At 42.0% G+C, this 22,500-nt stretch overlaps 3 protein-coding genes across 4 annotated transcripts in view; 1 reads left to right on the forward strand and 2 right to left on the reverse strand.

Annotated features, from left to right (window-relative positions):
- The window catches only part of LOC130426237 (protein FAM234B-like), an 11,642-nt gene extending 9,635 nt beyond the window's left edge, over positions 1-2,007 (forward strand). Inside the window, exons 12-13 of one of the 2 annotated variants that reach the window (XM_056752903.1) lie at positions 1,039-1,265; positions 1,567-2,007. In XM_056752903.1, coding sequence (XP_056608881.1) covers positions 1,039-1,265; positions 1,567-1,572 — 233 coding nt within the window. In that variant the 3' untranslated portion in view covers positions 1,573-2,007. The remainder of the gene's footprint in view (positions 1-1,038; positions 1,266-1,566) is intronic. The other variant, XM_056752904.1, reaches the window with a different exon arrangement.
- Positions 2,008-4,467: 2,460 nt separating this feature from the next.
- On the reverse strand, positions 4,468-6,175 carry LOC130426259 (NADH dehydrogenase [ubiquinone] 1 alpha subcomplex subunit 6-like). The gene is made up of 3 exons (XM_056752934.1): positions 5,916-6,175; positions 5,544-5,659; positions 4,468-4,667 (listed from the first exon to the last, which is right to left on the reverse strand). The coding sequence occupies exons 1-3, from the start codon at positions 6,046-6,048 to the stop codon at positions 4,536-4,538; spliced, it is 381 nt and encodes a 126-aa protein (XP_056608912.1). The 5' UTR covers positions 6,049-6,175; the 3' UTR covers positions 4,468-4,535.
- A 657-nt stretch (positions 6,176-6,832) lies between these two features.
- LOC130426238 (TRIO and F-actin-binding protein-like) overlaps positions 6,833-22,500 on the reverse strand; it is a 23,066-nt gene continuing 7,398 nt past the window's right edge. Inside the window, exons 6-13 of the mRNA XM_056752905.1 lie at positions 19,697-20,108; positions 18,453-18,687; positions 18,276-18,378; positions 9,270-9,429; positions 8,946-9,050; positions 7,752-7,838; positions 7,252-7,423; positions 6,833-7,178 (exon numbers count right to left, since the gene is read on the reverse strand). Of these exons, the coding sequence (XP_056608883.1) occupies positions 7,265-7,423; positions 7,752-7,838; positions 8,946-9,050; positions 9,270-9,429; positions 18,276-18,378; positions 18,453-18,687; positions 19,697-20,108 (1,261 nt within the window). The 3' untranslated portion in view covers positions 6,833-7,178; positions 7,252-7,264. The remainder of the gene's footprint in view (positions 7,179-7,251; positions 7,424-7,751; positions 7,839-8,945; positions 9,051-9,269; positions 9,430-18,275; positions 18,379-18,452; positions 18,688-19,696; positions 20,109-22,500) is intronic.

Below are 22,500 nucleotides of genomic sequence, written 5' to 3' on the forward strand. Positions count from 1 at the left end.
AATTTTAAAGCTCTTTTTTGTATTTTAATGATTAGAGGATACAGTCCTAATTCTGCTCTGCAGGCATTGTTTGGAGTTTTTCTCTGTACCCGTAGAATGTTTTTACACATTTCTGTTTGCAGAATCTCTATTGGGTGTTTGTCCCATCTGGTGAACTCTTGGTTGGCGAGAGGACCCCAAACCTCACTTCCATACAGCGCGATTGGTTCTATAATTGATTGAATTATTTTCAGCCAGATTACGGTTGGGATGTCAATTTTGATATTCTTTTTGATTGCGTAAAAGGCTCTTCATGCCTTGTCTCTCAGGTCGTTCACAGCCTTGTTTAAGTTTCCGGTGTTACTAATGTTTATACCAAGATATGTGTAGTTCTTGGTGTGTTCTAGGGGCACGTTGTTTAGTTTGAAACGGTGATGTTGATTTTGGCTACTGGGCTTTTTTTGGAATATCATGACTCGAGTCTTCTTAAGGTTAACCGATAGGGCCCATGTTTGGCAGAAAGTGTGCAGGGTGTCCAGATGTTGCTGTAGACCCTCTTTTGTGGGTGACAGCAGAACCAGATCGTCTGCAAACAGGAGACATTTCACTTCGGTGTCTTGTAAGGTCGGGCCGGGTGCTGGTGACTGTTCTAGAGCTCCAGCTAATTCATTCATGTAAATGTTAAATAGTGTAGGACTTAGACTACAGCACTGTCTCACTCCACGACTCTGGGAGAGAAAGTCTGTGTGCTTGTTGCCAATTTTAACTGTAAATGTGTTATTGGTGTACATTGATTTGATGATGTCGTAGGTTTTTCCTCCAATGCCGCATTGAATCAACTGAAGAAAAAGTCCCTCATGCCAGATTGAGTCAAAAGCTTTTTTGAAGTCAACAAAGCATGAGTAGAGCTTTCTTTTATTTTGGTTTGTTTCTTTGTCAATTAAGGTACGAAGAGTGTATATATGATCGGATGTGCGGTATTTGGGTTGGAAACCAATTTGGCATTTTCTCAGGGAAATGCTCACTCCCTCACTCACTCACTCTCTCTCTCTCTCCCAGTGAGTTACGATCAGCAGCAGAAGGATGCGGTGTACATCAGCGTGTCGTCTCGGCCCAGGTCTGGTTTGGGTGCTGGAGCTCAGCTGCTCAAGAGTCTCAGTATGAAGAGAGCTGTAGCGGGCGCTGGGATGATGGAGCTGGAGGACGTAAGGAGAGACGGCGGCTCCGATCGACCTGCGACAGAGTTTCACATTAACACATTCTTCAGACGTCTGTCCTTTAAACAGGTCACACGAGAAACACACAACCTTTCACAACCAACACTACACACTTAACTACATGTGTGAAGAGAAATTATTAAACATTATGACATGAAAAATATATTATGTTGAATTCAACTTCAATTATATTCTCCTTATACTAACATACAGTAAACACTGGTGTACTAGTGTAGTATTCAAGTACTTTTTGAAACTTCATAAAAGTATAATTTTCTGCTTGAAGTTCTCAGGCATACACAAAAATGAGTCTGAAAGTACTTAATGAGTACTTATTAATAATTACTGAGTGTGTTTGTGTTTCTTTCAGCAGTGAGGTTTTATCTGCACACATCTGCAGTGAGTCTCACGTCGCCATCTTCCTCTTCTTCTTCATCGGCTCTGGATTTTCTATGAGTTGTTGAATGTTTTATCTCAGTTATTTATTTATTCTGATCGTTCAGGAGAGTTTAACTTCACTTATGAATGTGATGATGATGATGATGATGAAGGATAACGTGTAAATAATCATAAATCATTATTCTTACACGACTGCTGCTTTTAAAATTCTTTGTGTTTTCTTTCGCTTTGTCCACTGAAATGTTTTTAGTTTAGAGTTATTTGGTTTGTTTTAGAAATAAATTTCGATTTGTGTACAGTATTTATAAAAGACAAACGGACATGTTGTGTGTTTTGCGTCAGTGAGTGAAACATGATGTAAATATTGATGAATGCTGAAACAAACAATAAACATATTTCATTCTGCTGAATATTAAAACAGTTTCTCTATCTGTGTGCTTACAAGACAATCTGTTATAAACCAGATATTATTGTGTGGATCTTATATCAATACGTACAAATAATGTCAAAATACGAGAAGAAAACATACTAGAGAACGTGTTATAAAACTGATGAGCCATCACAGTAAGCGAAGACTTCGACTGAGCAGATTTAATCGAGATAAACATGATTTATGAGCTGTGTGTAAACTCAAATAAACGACTGAAAGAGTGAAGAACTCCAGTTCAGCTGCTACAACATCTCGTGCATTTCCGTGAGCGCTCGGACATTTCCGTGACTGCTCGAGCGCCCGTGTGTCAGCGCGGCGGTGTTCATGGCGGTGGTGTCGGTCCGTCGGTTGTTCTCAGTTGTCATCGAGCTCGAGCACCGGAGCCATTCTATCCAAACCCAAGAAAGTACGTGAGTCTCTTACACACAACATCATCACACACACACCATCATTACACACACACACACACACACACACACACACACACACACACACACACACACACACACACCATCATACCATCATTACACACACACACACACACACACACATTTTTCTAAGGTGTTTGTGTGTGTGTGTGTGTGTGTGTGTGTTATATATGCAGTAATAATAATAATTATTAGATAAAAATGTAACATTAGTCATCCCTGCAGAGATGTTGTTAGTGATTAATGTTGTATTGTGTAGTAATGATGACATCTGATGTGACGTTTCACTTTGGAGTCATTCTTGTCAAATCAGTCAAACTTCAGCTAATCATTTAGATTTGAATCATTTTGTGAAGAAGAAACAGTGAGATTATGAAGACATAAGACATTTTACGGATGAAGGTTTATAGAGTGATTCTCAGTGGTTCATAAGCTGTCAGCATCAGTTTGAGATCTGTATGTAACATCATTTAAAAAAAGATCATTTCAAGAAATGCGGAATGGACCCATGAGTGATGTGTGTAGTGTTGTGTATTGCTGGTGATAGGTATGTGTCTGTTTGTGCAGACGTCTTTGGGTCCGATGCGGATCATGATGGTTGTAGCTCCGTTCCTGTATGTCGGCACTCAGATCAGTAAGAATTTCGCAGCGTTACTGGAAGAACATGATATATTTGTGCCCGAAGATGATGATGATGATGACTAACGACAGGTAAACAAACATGTGTGTCATGTGTGTGTGTGTCACACGAGTGTCATTCTAAGAGTGTCTTGTTTGTTTTGACAGAAGCTGAATGAATCTCTCTTCTGCTGGCGTCTCATCTGTATGAAGAAAGTCAAACACTGGACTGTGAGATCCGTGTCATACTCAAGCGGACACTGTGAATGACTCTGGTATTCTGATTGGAAATATAAACACATCTTTACTTGTTTAATAATGAATGAGTCCATGAATAAGAACCACCGCACAAGAGTGTCCAACAGCAGATCACATGAAACACATCACGTGATGAGAACTTAACACTTGATATCTCACAGAGTCTTCAGATGACGGATGATGTGTGTTTGAGATCATTATCATTCATTATATTATGGATTCTGATTGGCTGGAAGGTGTGCATTAAAAGCCTTTAACACACACGTAGCTCCAGTCAGAACTGACAAAATAACCCTCATGTTTACCTGTTTGATCTTAAACACTGTAAACATCAATAAAAGCTTGGACTTGGCATGTAACCATAGTATTTTAATCCCTCACTTAATCATGGTTATATTTGTAGAAAATGTTTTTATTATCTGTAATTGGACCTCTATTCACAGTTAATTTGAATCAAGTTTGCCGTTTTATTTTGATAATTTAAGAGCAGCGTTCAGTCTTCAGTTCTCTTCTAATGATGCTGAGTGATGACACAATATATTCTCTTCATTTAGTTTTTTTGGCACTATTATCAAAACCCAGTTCTACAGTTCTTATTCTCTAACTCTCATTTAATTATTTATCACAAGCAACGGTCTTAGGTCAACAAGACATCATGTAGTTGATGTTTCCATATTTGAACACAACAAATCTCCATCTTACTCATGTGTTGTACAACGAAATCGTTTTGATTTCCTAATAGACATCAGATTGATCCCACAAAAGTGATCCCACAGGTATTGACGTGAGCCGGAGGTGAGGAATGATCTGTAGAGTTCACTGGCCCATTCATTCAGAACGATTACAATACTGACGGGGTTGACACAAAGTGAGAACACATATTTGTAAAGCAATTTAATTGATGTATTGTTTGAACACTTGCAGATCTCTGTATTTTAGAAGTATATGTATTTTCCTGAGCATGCACTTCCAAAGAATTCTATCACAATTCACAGAATTTCTTGCGATCAAGTATTCATGCTATTTTTTGTAAGTCTTGTTCTTTCACGTTCTGAAGAATCAGTGTTTTTACGGGACTACTGACTGATGTCAAACAGAACTGATAGAGCAGTGTTTTCAATAAAGCAGACAGACGGTGTATTGTATCACGAGTGTATTTATTTACAGTCCAAAAGCACACAATGACATCACACATGTGTTACAGGGTCAGGGGTCGTGTCCATGATAAAATTTCGAGAGGAAATCAGTGGGACGCGGTGTCTCCGTCTCATGAAAGAACCTCATGATGTGAGTCTTCTGCTTCCAGACGTTAATGGTCTCCACCAGCTCCATCTTCCCCTGACACACACAACAAGTGTTTACATAAACTAAATAACTCACAAGAAAAAACACAAAGGAAGTGTAATCCAGTAAACACTTAGTTAATGCTTGCTCACAGAAACAACATGAAGACATCACATATTTCACCAATCACCATGGAAACAGCCAGTAAGCTTAAAGTTTTTGACCGTAAAATAACATTATTTTTTTTCACAGAAGAGTTAAATCTGCATCAGTGTATAAAGTGTGTGATTAAAAATCATAAAATATAATTATTTAAGTTACGTGTTTGTAAAACTATAAAACGCCAGATATTAATTATTAAATCAAATATATACATATTTTAACTATATGCACTACTTTTATAATACAATATTTAAAATGTACACTCATCATGGCTTTGTTAAATAAAGTGTAGATTTGTTAAGGTTGTTTGTAACTGTAATGTTAACTTGTTCATCATGGTATTTTACCCAAATTGTGTTCTTTATATGTATTTGATCTCATTGGTAATTTGGAAGGCACTATTAAACCTCTTTTTTGTTCCTTCTCCGTATGTTCCTTAAAATATATATCTTAATTTGAAATTTGTGAATGCAGAACTGCGATGTGTGGGATTGGAAATGTAATTGTAATATTGCTGTAAAATGATAATAATATATTATACGGAATCTGCGCTTTCACGAACACTTGACGCTCATCAGAAGCGACACACTAAAGCTCAGAAACATCTCTTCAAATGACGTAATCCTGGAACACCTTCAGAGAGTGGGTTGCTATGGTTACTTGCGCACCCAGATACGTGTCTATGAGAGTTGAGTTACTCTTCCTGTGTGTGTGTGTGTGTGTGTGTCACATAAGCAGTGTTCTAGAAGACCTCCAGGTGTTTGTTACCTTTATGACGAGCATGTCCATGACGCGAGGGTCAGTCACGTGTTTGTTCTTGTCGAACATCTCTCTCACTTTGTCTCGGCATTGACGTGCAGAAATATCCAGCTGATACACGTGAACTGAAACACACAACACACACGTATTTCATCTATTTAAAATCTTTAAATGTACTGTTTAATACAAACAGGGATGACAACAATTTCTGTGTTTGTGTGTCAGTAAGTTATGTTGCGGGTTGTGTATTCGCGTCTTTATTTGTGTGTATGTTTTAAGGTAACTGTGTTTTTCGCGTTGTTCATATGTTGTCATGAGTGTGTGTTTGTGACCTTGACGCGGATCCGCTTGTGTGTGTTTGAGCGCGTGTCGTGACGTCACCTGTGCTCGGCACTTCGCGGTACCAGGCTCGGTACAGTTCTCGAACTCTCCGTCGGGCCTCCTGCAGGTCGCTGCTGAAGATCGGTTTAACGGCTTTAGCGGCCGTGCGGGTCGCTGCGCTCGACGCCATCATGAAACTCCACTGCTGCTCTGCGCATGCGCGCTCACTCGACACTCTTAAAGTGCCCGCTGACGCCAATCAACGAAATTGAGCTCATAACACACACACACACGTCACATACTGACATGCACACGAGCAACAGCACGAGATCTGCGGGCATCCACCAAATACAACAGCCGTGCCTGACTTCATTCAGCTGCGCTTAACCGATCAGCTAATGACAACAAAGTCTCGCGAGAGCTGAAATGATGTCATACGCCGATCAGCCTGCGCAGCGCCGCATGAGGTTAAACAATTCAAAGGAAAATAGAACCAATTACCTTTAGTGAGTTATTTACACTAATTACACTGTTTCATGAGATAAAATATAAATACTTTTTACAGTATAAAAATATTCGTATATTATTATAATATTTAAAAAACAGAAGCACATCAATAGTGTTTAGAGTTTAGCGGAGATGTTTATTAGCATGTGTCCAGTGGATTCATTATTTATAATGTTAAATATGATGATACCAGGGTTTGTTCCATACTGGATTCTGATTGGCTGGAAGGTTTGCATGAAAACCGTTTAATGCATGGGTAGCTCCGGTCAGTTTGATCAACATTTGAAAAAGTCTCATCAAAAATGACTCTGTTTACATCAAGAACAGCTTTAACTTGGTAAACGATCTTTGTAGAAGCAGGATAATCCACGGCTAACCGCGCATTAAAGGACGCCAACCACCCTTACTTCACTTGTGGCCATACTGCTAATAAAACATCATAACTAGCATAATGGAAAAAGGCACAGAACTGGAGTGAAGAAGCCATCTTTTATTGGTTGTAACATGTTACACTTAGACACACTGTAAACTTCTGTAATTAAATATAAAAACAAGAACAAGAAACATGTTAAGAAACATTGGCTCATTAAAGCAAAGCGCTGGGTTTTGTGGCACAAAAGTAGTGAACACTACAAACACACACACAGGTGTTATCCAGTTACTCAGTATTAGCTACTCTGACAGTAAAGCGTCTCACATCATCTCTCATAGACATGAAAAGTGCAGAAGATTTAGTCCAGTGTACTGATTGGCCGAGGTCTTTCCCTGCAGCTGATTGGATTGAAATGAAAGGCACATGATTGTTCAGGCTCCTCCCTACAGACACATTCATACGGTTAGTGAATGTATGACAGTTACCATCTATATACAAATGTAAAACATGTCTCACCGCTGTGTGTGTGTCACTGCAGGCTGTTGTGTGTGTGTTGTCCGTCCTGCAGTGCGTTCAGTGCCACTCTCAGATGTTCTCTCAGCGTCTCCGTCTCTCTCTCACTTCTGCTCTTCATCAGACTCAACTCCTCACACACCTCACCGTACTGCTCACACACACAGTTCTTCTCCTGACACACACAATAACACACACACACATGTTACAAACATGATGATCACACGCCTACATCAGACAAAACACACACGTTACATATATGATAATCAAACGGCTGTATCAGGCAGTAAACACAGACACATGTTACACGCATGATAATCACACGCCTGTATCAGACAACACACACACGATAATCACACACATGATAATCACACGCCTGTATCAGACAACACACACACGATAATCACACACATGATAATCACACGCCTGTATCAGACAACACACACACGTTACACACATGATAATCGCACGCCTGCATCAGACAGTAAACACACACACAATACCGTTGTGAGGAGGTGCAGCTGGTTGCGCAGACAGTTGAGCTCTTTGTGCAGGTACTGCAGTTCATTCTCTCTCACCCTCAACAGCACCTACACAACAACAACACAAATATACAATGAAACAATGATATCATGAGACACATTTGAGCCAGCAGGTGGCACTGTCCTCACACTGAAGCCTGTCGTGTACTGACCTTCAGCTCATGCTTCATGAATGTGTCAGATTTCTGTCTTCATAATGTTAGTCAAATAGCACACGTGAGTCATGACAGCACACCCGCGCACACACGCACGCACGCACACGCACGCGCGCACGCACACACACGCGCACGCACGCACGCACACACACACACGCACACACACGCACACGCACGCACTTACACACGCGCGCACGCACACACACGCGCACGCACGCACACACACACGCACACATGCACTTACACATGCGCGCACGCACACATACGCGCACGCACACACGCACGCACACACACACACGCACTTACACACACGCGCACTTACACACGCGCGCACGCACGCACACACACGCGCACGCACGCACACACACACGCACACATGCACTTACACATGCGCGCACGCACACATACGCGCACGCACACACGCACGCACACACACACACGCACTTACACACACGCGCACTTACACACGCGCGCACGCACGCACACACACGCGCACAAACACGCACACACACACGCACTTACACACGTGCGCACACACACAAGCGCACACACACGCGCACAAACACGCACGCACGCGCGCACACACACACGCGCACAAACACGCAAACACACGCGTGCACACACACGCGCACAAACACGCACACACACACACGCACTTACACACGTGCGCACGCACACACACGCGCACGCACACACACAAGCGCACACACACGCGCACAAACACGCACACACACACGCGCGCACACAAACGCGCACAAACACGCGCGCACACACACACGCGCACAAACACGCACACACACACGCGCGCACACACGCGCGCACACACACGCGCACAAACACGCACACACGCACGCGCGCACACACACACACACACGTGCACACACACACACACGTTGTGTTAAGCACAAACACAGTATGATCAACAGCACATTAGTTTTATATTTCAGCACGTCTTTCATTTCTGACAGGGAGAATATTTAAGATGAATGATTTACTGCACCTGTGTCACACCGCACGACCTCTCGCTAGAGTCAGGATCTGACCCCTGACCTCTGACCACTGAGCCAATGACCTTAATCTCCTCTGACAGACGAACCTGTAACTCCTACACACAAACAAATATACACTTACTTGATTCAGTCAACAATTGTGAGTCTGAGATGTATGTTTACAATGACTGATAACTTCTTCAGAACAGAAGTACAGAAACGTTCTCATCATGTGTTTCTTTAGTCTGAGGCCTGATTAAAGTGGGTTTGAGTAGGACAGGTCACACACACACACACATGATGTTTATGAGTGTTGTTGATGTGTTGTGTATCACCTGGTTGTCTCTCTTGAGTTGTTCCAGCTGTCTGTCTCTCAGGGTGATCTGTCTCTCTCTCTCTTTACTGTGCTGTTGAGCTTCATTCAACTCCAAACACTTCTGAGAATATCGCTCAGACAAACTCTCCAACTCTCTCCTGAGAGACACTACCTCTGCCCTAAACACAAACACACACGTTACATACATGTTTTTACATGATAACTGTGATGTGCTCACGTGTTTCAGATCTGTATATGTACTGAGGGAAATAATGATCTGATCCCCTGATGTTTTTTAAAGTTGTAAGGGTCTATCACATTTATTGCAGGTTTATTTTCACCGATAGAAACCATCGATCAGGGGAAACAATGTATATAAAGCTTATAAATTGATTTGCATTTCAGTCAGTGATTAAGTATTTGAGCTCCTACCAAGCAGCAATAATTCTGCCTCCACAGATTGGTTATGTGCCTATATGGACCACAGACTAGTCCTGTCGCTTTAAGAAAGCTTGATATGTATATAAAACACCATGATCAAGACCAAATAGGTTTTAAAGGATGTTATGGACAAGATTGTAGACCTGCACCTGGTGAGAAGAGACAACTGTTGTGTGATTATTTGGAAATAGAAGAAATGCTAAATAACTATCAATTGCTCTTGTAGTGGAGCTCCCTGCTAGTTTCCCCAATGGAGTAAAGATGATCATGAGGAAGGTCAAAGATCAGCCCAGAACTTCACAAGAAGAAGCTTGTTAGCCTCGATAATGGTGTAGATGGCGGCGCATGAACATCGCCAGGCTCAGCGTCCCTCCAGTTTTAGCAATTATATAGTGTTTTTCTTGCTCATCTCGGGCCTGTTCGTTCAGAACAGTTGTGCATTCACATCGTACACCCGGCATGAGCTTTTGGATATCGGTTTGCGCATTCCCGGAAGTTATATCAGCAACATTCAACTCGTTCCTGAGATCGCCAAAACACCCGATGCTACGCACCCCACACGGCCGGGCGGAAGTGCTCGCCGGCGGCGTCGAGATCGTAAACAAAGGCGGGGGAAACGCGGAGGGCTAAGAGCTAGGCTACAGCTAACACCACACCGGCTCTCTTTACCCAGCATTTTCCTTGCTAATGTACAATCATTAGTGAACGAAATGGATGAGATTCGACTTCGCATCATCAACAATAAAAGACTTTTGAACTGCAATGTCATAATCTTCACGGAATCATGGCTACACAGCGGCATACCGGAGAACGCTATTGAGTTAGACTGCTACAACACACACCGCCCGGATAGAACGGCAGAGGAATCTGGTAAGACAAGAGGAGGTGGATTGTGCATTTATGTCAATAAAGCTTGGTGCACGAACTCTGTTATTGTCGGGAGACACTGCTCGGCTAACCTTGAGTTTCTCATGGTTAAATGTAGACCGTTTTATCTGCCAGGGGAATTCACTTCCACCATTATAACGGCAGCTTATATTCCACCGGATGCCAAGCTTGCTATGAAAGAACTTCATGCAACCATCAGTAAACAACAGACTGCTCACCCGGAGGCTGCATTTATTGTTGCGGGAGATTTTAATCACTCTAACTTAAAGACAGTGCTCCCTAAATTTCACCAGCATGTTTCCTGCCACACAAGAGGAAACAAAACTTTGGATCATGTCTATACAAACATGGCTGAAGCTTACACCGCGACCCCCCTCGCCCACCAGGGTCAATCTGATCACCTTTCTTTGTTCCTCACCCCCAAGTATTCACCTCTCATTAATCGTGTGAAGCCATCAGTGAAGACCATCAAGGTGTGGCCTGCGGGGGCTGCCTTTACACTCCAGGAATAGTTTCTACACACAGACTGGAGTATGTTTGCTTCTTAGGCCACCAGTGACTCTCACACGGACACAGACAGCTACAGCTCCTCTGTATTGGACTACATCAATACCACCATTGATAGTGTCACAGCTCAAAAGCAGATCACCATATACCCGAATCACAAGCCATGGATGAACAAGGAAGTGCGCCTCCTGTTGAAAGCACGCAACACCGCCTTCAGATCAGGTGATGCACAGGCCTATAGTACTTCCAGGGCAAATCTGAAGAGGGGCATCAAAAAGGCCAAGCACTGCTACAAGTTGAAGTTAGAGGAGCATTTTACCAATTCTGACCCTCGACGCATGTGGCAGGGCATCCAGGCCATTAGTGACTACAAACCCAACCACTCCATCCCCATAGCCACAGATGCTGCCTTTCTGAACAAGCTTAATGACTTTTATGCACGCTTTGAGAGAGACAATAATGATCCCGCCACCAGGCTCACACCTTCTATTGACCACCCAATCATCACACTAAACTCCACAGATGTTTACACTGTACTAAGCCGGATAAACGCACGCAAGGCTGCTGGTCCTGATGGCATCTCTGGTCACGTACTCAGGGCATGTGCGGAGCAGCACGCTGGGGTCTTCACGGATATCTTCAACCTGTCCCTCGCCCAAGCAGTGGTTCCAGCATGTTTCAAATCCACCTCCATTGTGCCCATTCCAAAACATTCCAGCCCGACATGCCTGAACGACTACTGCCCTGTAGCACTCACACCCATTGTTATGAAGTGCTTTGAGCGGCTGGTCCTGTCACAACTAAAAGACTCTCTACCATCCACACTGGACCAATACCAATTTGCCTACCGTAGCAACAGGAGCACAGATGATGCGGTGTCCATGGCGCTGCACTCCGTGCTCACACATCTGGATAATAAGGACACTTATGCACGCATGCTGTTTGTAGACTTCAGCTCTGCATTCAATACCGTCATCCCTTCCAAGCTAATCATCAAACTTGGAAACCTAGGCATTAACAATTCAACCTGTAACTGGATTATGGACTTCCTGACGAACAGGCCTCAGCTTGTTAGGTTAGGCCACATCTGCTCCACCACCATCACCATCAACACTGGTGTACCACAGGGCTGCGTACTGAGCCCCTTTCTCTACTCCCTTTTCACACTCGACTGCAGACCTGTGAATGGACCTAACTCCTTCATCAAGTTCGCAGACGATACAACAGTGATTGGTCTCATCAGCAACAACGATGAGACTGCTTACAGGGAGGAGGTACGGCACCTGGCCACATGGTGCTCAAACAACAACCTGCTCCTTAACACCTCCAAGACAAAGGAGATCATTGTGGACTTCAGGAAGGCGAAAGGAGGCACACACGACCCCATCCACATTAACGGGACGGCTGTTGAACGTGTTTTCAGTTTTAAGTTCCTGGGGACCCATATTTCGGAGGACCTGTCCTGGACCACCAACACCTCATGCCTGGTCAAGAAGGCTCACCAGCGTCTCTTCTTTCTGAGGACACTGAAGAAGAACCAACTGTCTTCAACTATCCTGGTGAACTTCTATCGCTGCACGATAGAGAGCATCCTGACCAACTGTGTCACAGTCTGGTACGGGAACTGTTCTGTTGCTGAGCGCAAGGCACTGCAGCGGGTGGTGAAAACAGCCCAGCGCATCACAGGGACTACACTCTCTTCCATTGAGGACATCCAAAAGAAACGCTGTCTGCGTCGAGCTCGCAGCATTCTCAAGGACTCCTCTCACCCCGCTCATAGACTGTTTACTCTCCTGCCTTCCGGTAGGCGCTTCAGGTGCCTCCGGACAAGAACCAGCAGACTAGGAAACAGCTTTTTTTCCCAGAGCTGTTTCATTATTGAACTCTGCTCCCCACTGATTCCACTACCCTCATAACTTTAACTTTAATGCTGCTATTACATTGTTTACATTGCAATACAGGGCTGCCATGCATGACTGAACTGTACACACCAGTACTTCATGTTATCTGCTCTACCGGACTGTTTAAACACACACATCATCATTTGCACTCTATACTGCTCGCTTGCACACCAGGAATATTACACTGAATGGTCATTTGCACTAATGGACTACTCTCATAATTGCATTACCTCATCTACTGCACTGTAACTTTCATAACTGCATTACCTCATCTACTGCACTGTAACTTCAATAACTGCACCAACTTCTCTACTGCACTGTAACTCATCTCTTGCATTACTGCATCTACTCATCTATTGCACTATAACTTCAATAACTGCATTAACTCATCTACTGCACTGTAACTTCAATAACTGCACTAACTCATCTACTGCACTGTAACTTCAATAACTGCACTAACTCATCTACTGCACTGTAAATGTATAACTGCATCAACTCATCTACTGCACTGTAACTTTAAAAACTGCAACAACTCATCTACTGCACTGTAACTTCAATAACTGCACTAACTCATCTACTGCACTGTAACTTCAATAACTGCACTAACTCATCTACTGCACTGTAACTTCAATAACTGCACTAACTCATCTACTGCACTGTAACTTCAATAACTGCACTAACTCATCTACTGCACTGTAACTTCAATAACTGCACTAACTCATCTACTGCACTGTAACTTCAATAACTGCACTAACTCATCTACTGCACTGTAACTTCAATAACTGCACTAACTCATCTACTGCACTGTAACTTCAATAACTGCACTAACTCATCTACTGCACTGTAAATGTATAACTGCATCAACTCATCTACTGCACTGTAACTTTAATAACTGCATCAACTCATCTACTGCACTGTAACTTTAATAACTGCACTAACTCATCTACTGCACTGTAACTTCAATAACTGCACTAACTCATCTACTGCACTGTAACTGTATAACTGCATCAACTCATCTACTGCACTGTAACTTTAATAACTGCACTAACTCATCTACTGCACTGTAAATGTATAACTGCATCAACTCATCTACTGCACTGTAACTTTAATAACTTCATTAACTCATCTACTGCACTGTAACTTTAATAACTGCATTCACTCATCTACTGCACTGTAAATGTATAACTGCATCTACTCATGTATTGCACTATAACTTCAATAACTGCATTAACTCATGTACTGCACTGTATCTTTAATAACTGCATTAACTCATCTACTGCACTGTAACTTTAATAGCTAATGTCTGTAACTAATGCACACTCAAGTCACTTGCACTATTGTATAGTCTATAATGTACAGGAGGTTATGAACAGATAACAATAATGTTCACACTATATAGCCTTCTGTATATATTGTTCATAGTACATACCGATTGTCATATTTTTATAGTACATGCCCATTGTATAGTATTTTTCTAATATTGTATTCTGTATTTATTCACACTGTATATCCTGCACTTGCTAATTGCACTTCTGGTTAGACCTAAACTACATTTCGTTACACTGTACTTGTATATGTGTAATGACAATAAAGTTGAATCTAATCTAATCTAATCTTGTTCATGATGTTAAGAGAGTTGAGACCACAGGTCCTCCTGCCCGTCTGAAGTTTGACAATGAACATCAAGATGATTCAGAAAAGGCTTTGGAGAAAGAGCTGTGAGACCAAAACCATTTATAGACATTTTCCCCTGATGTTTGGTTGATCAGTTATAATAATAACTTCAATAACTGCACTAACTCATCTACTGCACTGTAACTTCAATAACTGCACTAACTCATCTACTGCACTGTAACTTCAATAACTGCACTAACTCATCTACTGCACTGTAACTTCAATAACTGCACTAACTCATCTACTGCACTGTAACTTCAATAACTGCACTAACTCATCTACTGCACTGTAACTTCAATAACTGCACTAACTCATCTACTGCACTGTAAATGTATAACTGCATCAACTCATCTACTGCACTGTAACTTTAATAACTGCATCAACTCATCTACTGCACTGTAACTTTAATAACTGCACTAACTCATCTACTGCACTGTAACTTCAATAACTGCACTAACTCATCTACTGCACTGTAACTGTATAACTGCATCAACTCATCTACTGCACTGTAACTTCAATAACTGCATTAACTCATCTACTGCACTGTAACTTTAATAGCTAATGTCTGTAACTAATGCACACTCAAGTCACTTGCACTATTGTATAGTCTATAATGTACAGGAGGTTATGAACAGATAACAATAATGTTCACAGTATATAGCCTTCTGTATATATTGTTCATAGTACATACCGATTGTCATATTTTTATAGTACATGCCCATTGTATAGTATTTTTCTAATATTGTATTCTGTATTTATTCACACTGTATATCTGCACTTGCTAATTGCACTTCTGGTTAGACCTAAACTACATTTCGTTACACTGTACTTGTATATGTGTAATGACAATAAAGTTGAATCTAATCTAATCTAATCTTGTTCATGATGTTAAGAGAGTTGAGACCACAGGTCCTCCTGCCCGTCTGAAGTTTGACAATGAACATCAAGATGATTCAGAAAAGGCTTTGGAGAAAGAGCTGTGAGACCAAAACCATTTATAGACATTTTCCCCTGATGTTTGGTTGATCAGTTATAATAATAACTTCAATAACTGCACTAACTCATCTACTGCACTGTAACTTCAATAACTGCACTAACTCATCTACTGCACTGTAACTTCAATAACTGCACTAACTCATCTACTGCACTGTAACTTCAATAACTGCACTAACTCATCTACTGCACTGTAACTTCAATAACTGCACTAACTCATCTACTGCACTGTAACTTCAATAACTGCACTAACTCATCTACTGCACTGTAAATGTATAACTGCATCAACTCATCTACTGCACTGTAACTTTAATAACTGCATCAACTCATCTACTGCACTGTAACTTTAATAACTGCACTAACTCATCTACTGCACTGTAACTTCAATAACTGCACTAACTCATCTACTGCACTGTAACTGTATAACTGCATCAACTCATCTACTGCACTGTAACTTCAATAACTGCATTAACTCACCTACTGCACTGTAACCTTAATAACTGCACTAACTCATCTACTGCACTGTAACTTCAATAACTGCACTAACTCATCTACTGCACTGTAACTTCAATAACTGCACTAACTCATCTACTGCACTGTAACTTCAATAACTGCACTAACTCATCTACTGCACTGTAAATGTATAACTGCATCAACTCATCTACTGCACTGTAACTTTAATAACTGCATCAACTCATCTACTGCACTGTAACTTTAATAACTGCACTAACTCATCTACTGCACTGTAACTTCAATAACTGCACTAACTCATCTACTGCACTGTAACTGTATAACTGCATCAACTCATCTACTGCACTGTAACTTTAATAACTGCACTAACTCATCTACTGCACTGTAAATGTATAACTGCATCAACTCATCTACTGCACTGTAACTTTAATAACTTCATTAACTCATCTACTGCACTGTAACTTTAATAACTGCATTCACTCATCTACTGCACTGTAAATGTATAACTGCATCTACTCATGTATTGCACTATAACTTCAATAACTGCATTAACTCATGTACTGCACTGTATCTTTAATAACTGCATTAACTCATCTACTGCACTGTAACTTTAATAGCTAATGTCTGTAACTAATGCACACTCAAGTCACTTGCACTATTGTATAGTCTATAATGTACAGGAGGTTATGAACAGATAACAATAATGTTCACACTATATAGCCTTCTGTATATATTGTTCATAGTACATACCGATTGTCATATTTTTATAGTACATGCCCATTGTATAGTATTTTTCTAATATTGTATTCTGTATTTATTCACACTGTATATCCTGCACTTGCTAATTGCACTTCTGGTTAGACCTAAACTACATTTCGTTACACTGTACTTGTATATGTGTAATGACAATAAAGTTGAATCTAATCTAATCTAATCTTGTTCATGATGTTAAGAGAGTTGAGACCACAGGTCCTCCTGCCCGTCTGAAGTTTGACAATGAACATCAAGATGATTCAGAAAAGGCTTTGGAGAAAGAGCTGTGAGACCAAAACCATTTATAGACATTTTCCCCTGATGTTTGGTTGATCAGTTATAATAATAACTTCAATAACTGCACTAACTCATCTACTGCACTGTAACTTCAATAACTGCACTAACTCATCTACTGCACTGTAACTTCAATAACTGCACTAACTCATCTACTGCACTGTAACTTCAATAACTGCACTAACTCATCTACTGCACTGTAACTTCAATAACTGCACTAACTCATCTACTGCACTGTAACTTCAATAACTGCACTAACTCATCTACTGCACTGTAAATGTATAACTGCATCAACTCATCTACTGCACTGTAACTTTAATAACTGCATCAACTCATCTACTGCACTGTAACTTTAATAACTGCACTAACTCATCTACTGCACTGTAACTTCAATAACTGCACTAACTCATCTACTGCACTGTAACTGTATAACTGCATCAACTCATCTACTGCACTGTAACTTCAATAACTGCATTAACTCATCTACTGCACTGTAACTTTAATAGCTAATGTCTGTAACTAATGCACACTCAAGTCACTTGCACTATTGTATAGTCTATAATGTACAGGAGGTTATGAACAGATAACAATAATGTTCACAGTATATAGCCTTCTGTATATATTGTTCATAGTACATACCGATTGTCATATTTTTATAGTACATGCCCATTGTATAGTATTTTTCTAATATTGTATTCTGTATTTATTCACACTGTATATCTGCACTTGCTAATTGCACTTCTGGTTAGACCTAAACTACATTTCGTTACACTGTACTTGTATATGTGTAATGACAATAAAGTTGAATCTAATCTAATCTAATCTTGTTCATGATGTTAAGAGAGTTGAGACCACAGGTCCTCCTGCCCGTCTGAAGTTTGACAATGAACATCAAGATGATTCAGAAAAGGCTTTGGAGAAAGAGCTGTGAGACCAAAACCATTTATAGACATTTTCCCCTGATGTTTGGTTGATCAGTTATAATAAACCCTTCCTTTCTTTGTGAGCAGGCATCAGGTGTTCAGATCATCATTTCCTCAGTGTAGTGATGTGTGCATACGTCTGCATGTTTACTCTTCATAAGTGTGTGTGTCTGTACTCACTGTTGTTGTTTATCCAGTGTGTGCGTGTCTGTTCCGTCTCTCTCTGCGTGTTGTGTTGTTTTCTCCATTTCTGCTTTATGTGCTGTCTGCAATGCTTTCATCACTGACGCACACACACGTGGTTACACTCAAGCCTCACAAACATCTGGACTCATTTGTGTGTGTGTGTGTGTGTACCTCGTGCTGTAGCCTCGGTCTCCTCTCGGAGCAGTGTGTCTCTCTCTCGCTCCAGAGCTCTGATCTGTTGTGCGTGTTGTTTCTCCATCTCCTCCAGCGTCTCCCTGTGGACTCGCTCCATCTGCTGTAAACTCTCAATGCAGCGAGACTCCGCCCCACCTGACCCCGCCCACCCCGCCTGTGACCCCTCCCTCCCCCCCTGCAGCATCACCAGCTGCTGCTTCAGAGACGCCACCTATACACGAGGAGAGAGAGAGAGAGACAAAGAGAGTGTGTGAGAATGAGAGAGTGTGTAAGAGAGAGAGAGAGACAGAGAGAGAGAGACAGAGAGAGGGAGAGAGAGAGAGAGAGAGAGAGAGAGAGACAAAGAGATGTGTGAGAATGAGAGAGTGTGTGTGAGAGAGAGAGAGAGAGAGAGAGAGACAGAGAGAGAGATACAAAGAGAGTGTAAGAGAAGGAGAGAGAGAGACAGAGAGAGAGAGAGACAGAGAGGGAGAGAGAAAGAGAGGGAGAGAGACAGAGAGTGAGAGAGAGAGGGAGCGAGAGAGAGAGAGGGGGAGAGATAAAGAGACAGAGAGAGAGAAAGAGAGAGGGAGAGAGAGAGAGAGAGAGAGAGAGAGAGGGAGAGAGAGAGAAAGAGAGAGGGAGAGGGAGAGAGAGAGAGAGAGAGAGAGAGAGAGGGAGAGAGAGAGAGAGAGAGAGAGAGAGAGGGAGAGAGAGAGAGAGAGAGAGAGAGAGAGAGAGAGAGAGGGAGAGAGAGAGAGAGAGAGAGAGAGAGGGAGAGGGAGAGAGAGGTAAAGCCTCCTGCAATCATGTAGTGAATCACACTCAAGTTTGGTTTGTAAGCATCAGCCAATCAAATGAAGGGTGAGGGGCGGAGTCCACCGAGGCGTTTCTACCGTCAGGTTTTTTCTATTGTTACCAACAGAGACCCTGAAAAAAAACAGCCACCAAATGTTCAAGCACCTGCAACTTGCATTTTCAGCCGCGAAGAAACACCTCGGTGGATCTGGAGCCAAAAAACACACACACAGACAGAATAAGTGTACACAAGCTTTGTTTTAAAGCGTATACACTGCGTCCAAAGTAAACACTTAACACTAAATGCGAGTAAATAAAACATAATGTAGAGTTTGAATGGACGCTGGTGTAGTTAATCGTTTATTTTGGAGCGTCTGTGTTCTATTCAGTTCTCATAAACTCAGTTTGTCTTATGAGAGCAGATAGATTTATTCACGCACTACCTCCCTCTCCAGAGCCTGATTGGATGACGGGCCAGGCCGGGATCCCATTGGTGGAAAGGACCTCGTCTCTTTGAGAGGCAGCTGCTCAAACTCCGCCCATTTCCTCTCGATCTCTTCTAGTCTCCTCTGCTCCGTCAGCTGCCCCGCCCCCTTCCGTGAGACCTCCCATTGGCTTTGAGCGGCGTCACGCGATCTCTCCTCCTGCCATTGGCTGTGTTCTCTAACCTGTCCCTCCCCGGACTCTCTCTGACTGGCTGAGGTGGGAGTAGAAGGCGGAGCTACACGCGACAGTTCCACATAGTCAAATTTGCAGTGAGTGGGATTTGTGCTGGAGGCGGCCTCTGATTGGCTGTGATGTCGGCGTGACGGAGTGTGTCGCATGTTTTCTTTTTCAGCGCTGTGGTCGGGCAATCTGTGGAAAAAAAGAGAGTGAGTGAGTGGAGTGAGTGAGTGGAGTGAGTGAGTGAGTGAGTGAGTGAGTGAGTGAGTGGAGTGAGTGAGTGAGTGGAGTGAGTGAGTGAGTGAGTGAGTGGAGTGAGTGAGTGAGTGAGTGAGTGAGTGAGTGAGTGAGAGAGAGAGAGAGAGTGAGTGAGTGAGTGAGTGAGTGAGTGGAGTGAGTGAGTGAGTGAGTGAGTGGAGTGAGTGAGTGAGTGAGTGAGTGAGTGAGAGAGTGAGTGAGTGAGTGAGTGAGTGAGAGAGAGAGAGAGAGAGAGAGAGTGAGTGAGTGAGTGAGTGAGAGAGTGAGTGAGTGAGTGAGAGAGAGAGTGAGTGAGTGAGTGAGTGAGTGAGAGAGAGAGTGAGTGAGTGAGTGAGAGAGAGAGTGAGTGAGTGAGTGAGTGAGAGAGTGAGTGAGTGAGAGAGAGAGAGAGTGAGTGAGTGAGTGAGAGAGAGAGTGAGTGAGTGAGTGAGTGAGTGAGAGAGTGAGTGAGTGAGTGAGTGAGAGTGAGAGTGAGTGAGTGAGTGAGTGAGTGAGTGAGTGAGTGAGTGAGTGACATCCATCAGATGCTGAACCTGATCGGCTCACACCTACTGTACTAAGACAAAATCCGCACTAAACAAATTAATAACTTATGGATAACAAATCATTTACAATATCATGTCGGAATATTCAAGGCCTGAGGTCATCTGCTTTTGGACTGAAAAGCAAAAACAGAGACTTCAGCTCTGAAACAAAAAACTCAGACATCCTCATCCTACAGGAGACATGGAGTAGAGGAGACGGACCCACTGGTCGCCCTACAAACTACAGAGAATTCATCATTCCATCCGTCAAACTGCCTGGTGTCACACAAGGAAGAGACTCAGGCGGAATGCTGATCTGGTATAAATCTGAATACGCTAACTCAACAAAAATGATTAAAACTGGACAGTTTTACACATGGATAGAAATCAACAAGACCATCACTTCAACAGATAAGAATATCTTCCTGTGTGCAACCTACATCCCTCCAGCAGAGTCACCCTACTTCAATGAGAACAGTTTCACGATCCTGGAAGAGGAGATCAACTACTTCCAGTCACAGGGCAATGTTCTGATCTGCGGTGACCTAAATGCCAGGACAGGTGAAGAATCAGACTCAGTTCACTCCAAGGGAGACAAACACATTCCAGGAGGAGATGCCCTTTCCATACCTACACACACACAAAGACTGAACTACGATAAAACAACAAACAAAAATGGATTAAGACTTCTCCATCTTTGTCGCACACTGGGTCTGTACATGGTCAATGGACGACTACGAGGAGATTCATACGGTAGGTACACCTATAGTTCTAAACTGGGTAACAGTACGGTAGACTATTTCATCACGGATCTGAATCCTAACTCCCTCAGAGCGTTCACAGTCAGCCCACCATCCCCATTGTCAGATCACAGTAAAATCACTCTCTACCTCAATAGATCCAAACCTAACACAGAGGCATCAAAACAAACTCACCTCCATACCCTAAAACAAACTTTCAGGTGGAAACAAAATTGCGAAGATACATACAAAAGTATAACTCGTGAAACAAAAATTCAAATCCTACTGAATAAATTCCTCGATACCCCATTTCCACACAATTATGAAGGTGTAAATTTAGCAGTAGACAGGATTTACCAAATTTTTACAATATCTGCAACGCTATCTGACCTAAAACCCACTAACACAAAACCAAACAAAAAGCCTGTAAATGAGAAATGGTTTGATAAGGAGTGTAAAAACCTTAGAAAAGAAGTAAGAATTCTATTAAATCAGAAACACAGAGATGCTGACAATCTAAACACACGCCAACTCTACCATCAAAAAGTTAAACAATATAAGGAAACACTAAGGAAGAAAAAGAAACAAGATACACAAAACAAGTTAAAAGCAATTGAACAATCTCTAGAAACAAATCGCTTATGGGAACATTGGATAACACTTAACAAACCCCACCATGAAGATCTTCCCATTCAGAACGGAGACGTATGGATAAAGCACTTCTCAAACCTCTTTAGTAAAATAACCAAGAACCATGAACAAACTAACCTACACAACAAACTATGCACTCTGGAGTCAACAATTAAAGATTACCAAAACCCTTTAGACTATCCAATTACACTCGCTGAGCTAGAACAAAATATACCAAAACTTAAATCCCAAAAAGCAAGTGGTATTGACGGTATCCTAAACGAGATGATTAAACACGCAGACCAAAAACTTACACTCGCCATCCTCAAACTGTTTAATATCATCTTTAGTATAGGTATATTTCCCACAATCTGGAACCAAGGTCTCATAACTCCAATCCATAAAAGTGGAGACAAATTCGACCCTAATAAT

This window comes from Triplophysa dalaica, chromosome 7, assembly GCF_015846415.1.
Source record: "Triplophysa dalaica isolate WHDGS20190420 chromosome 7, ASM1584641v1, whole genome shotgun sequence".
NCBI classification, from domain to species: Eukaryota; Metazoa; Chordata; class Actinopteri; order Cypriniformes; family Nemacheilidae; genus Triplophysa; species Triplophysa dalaica.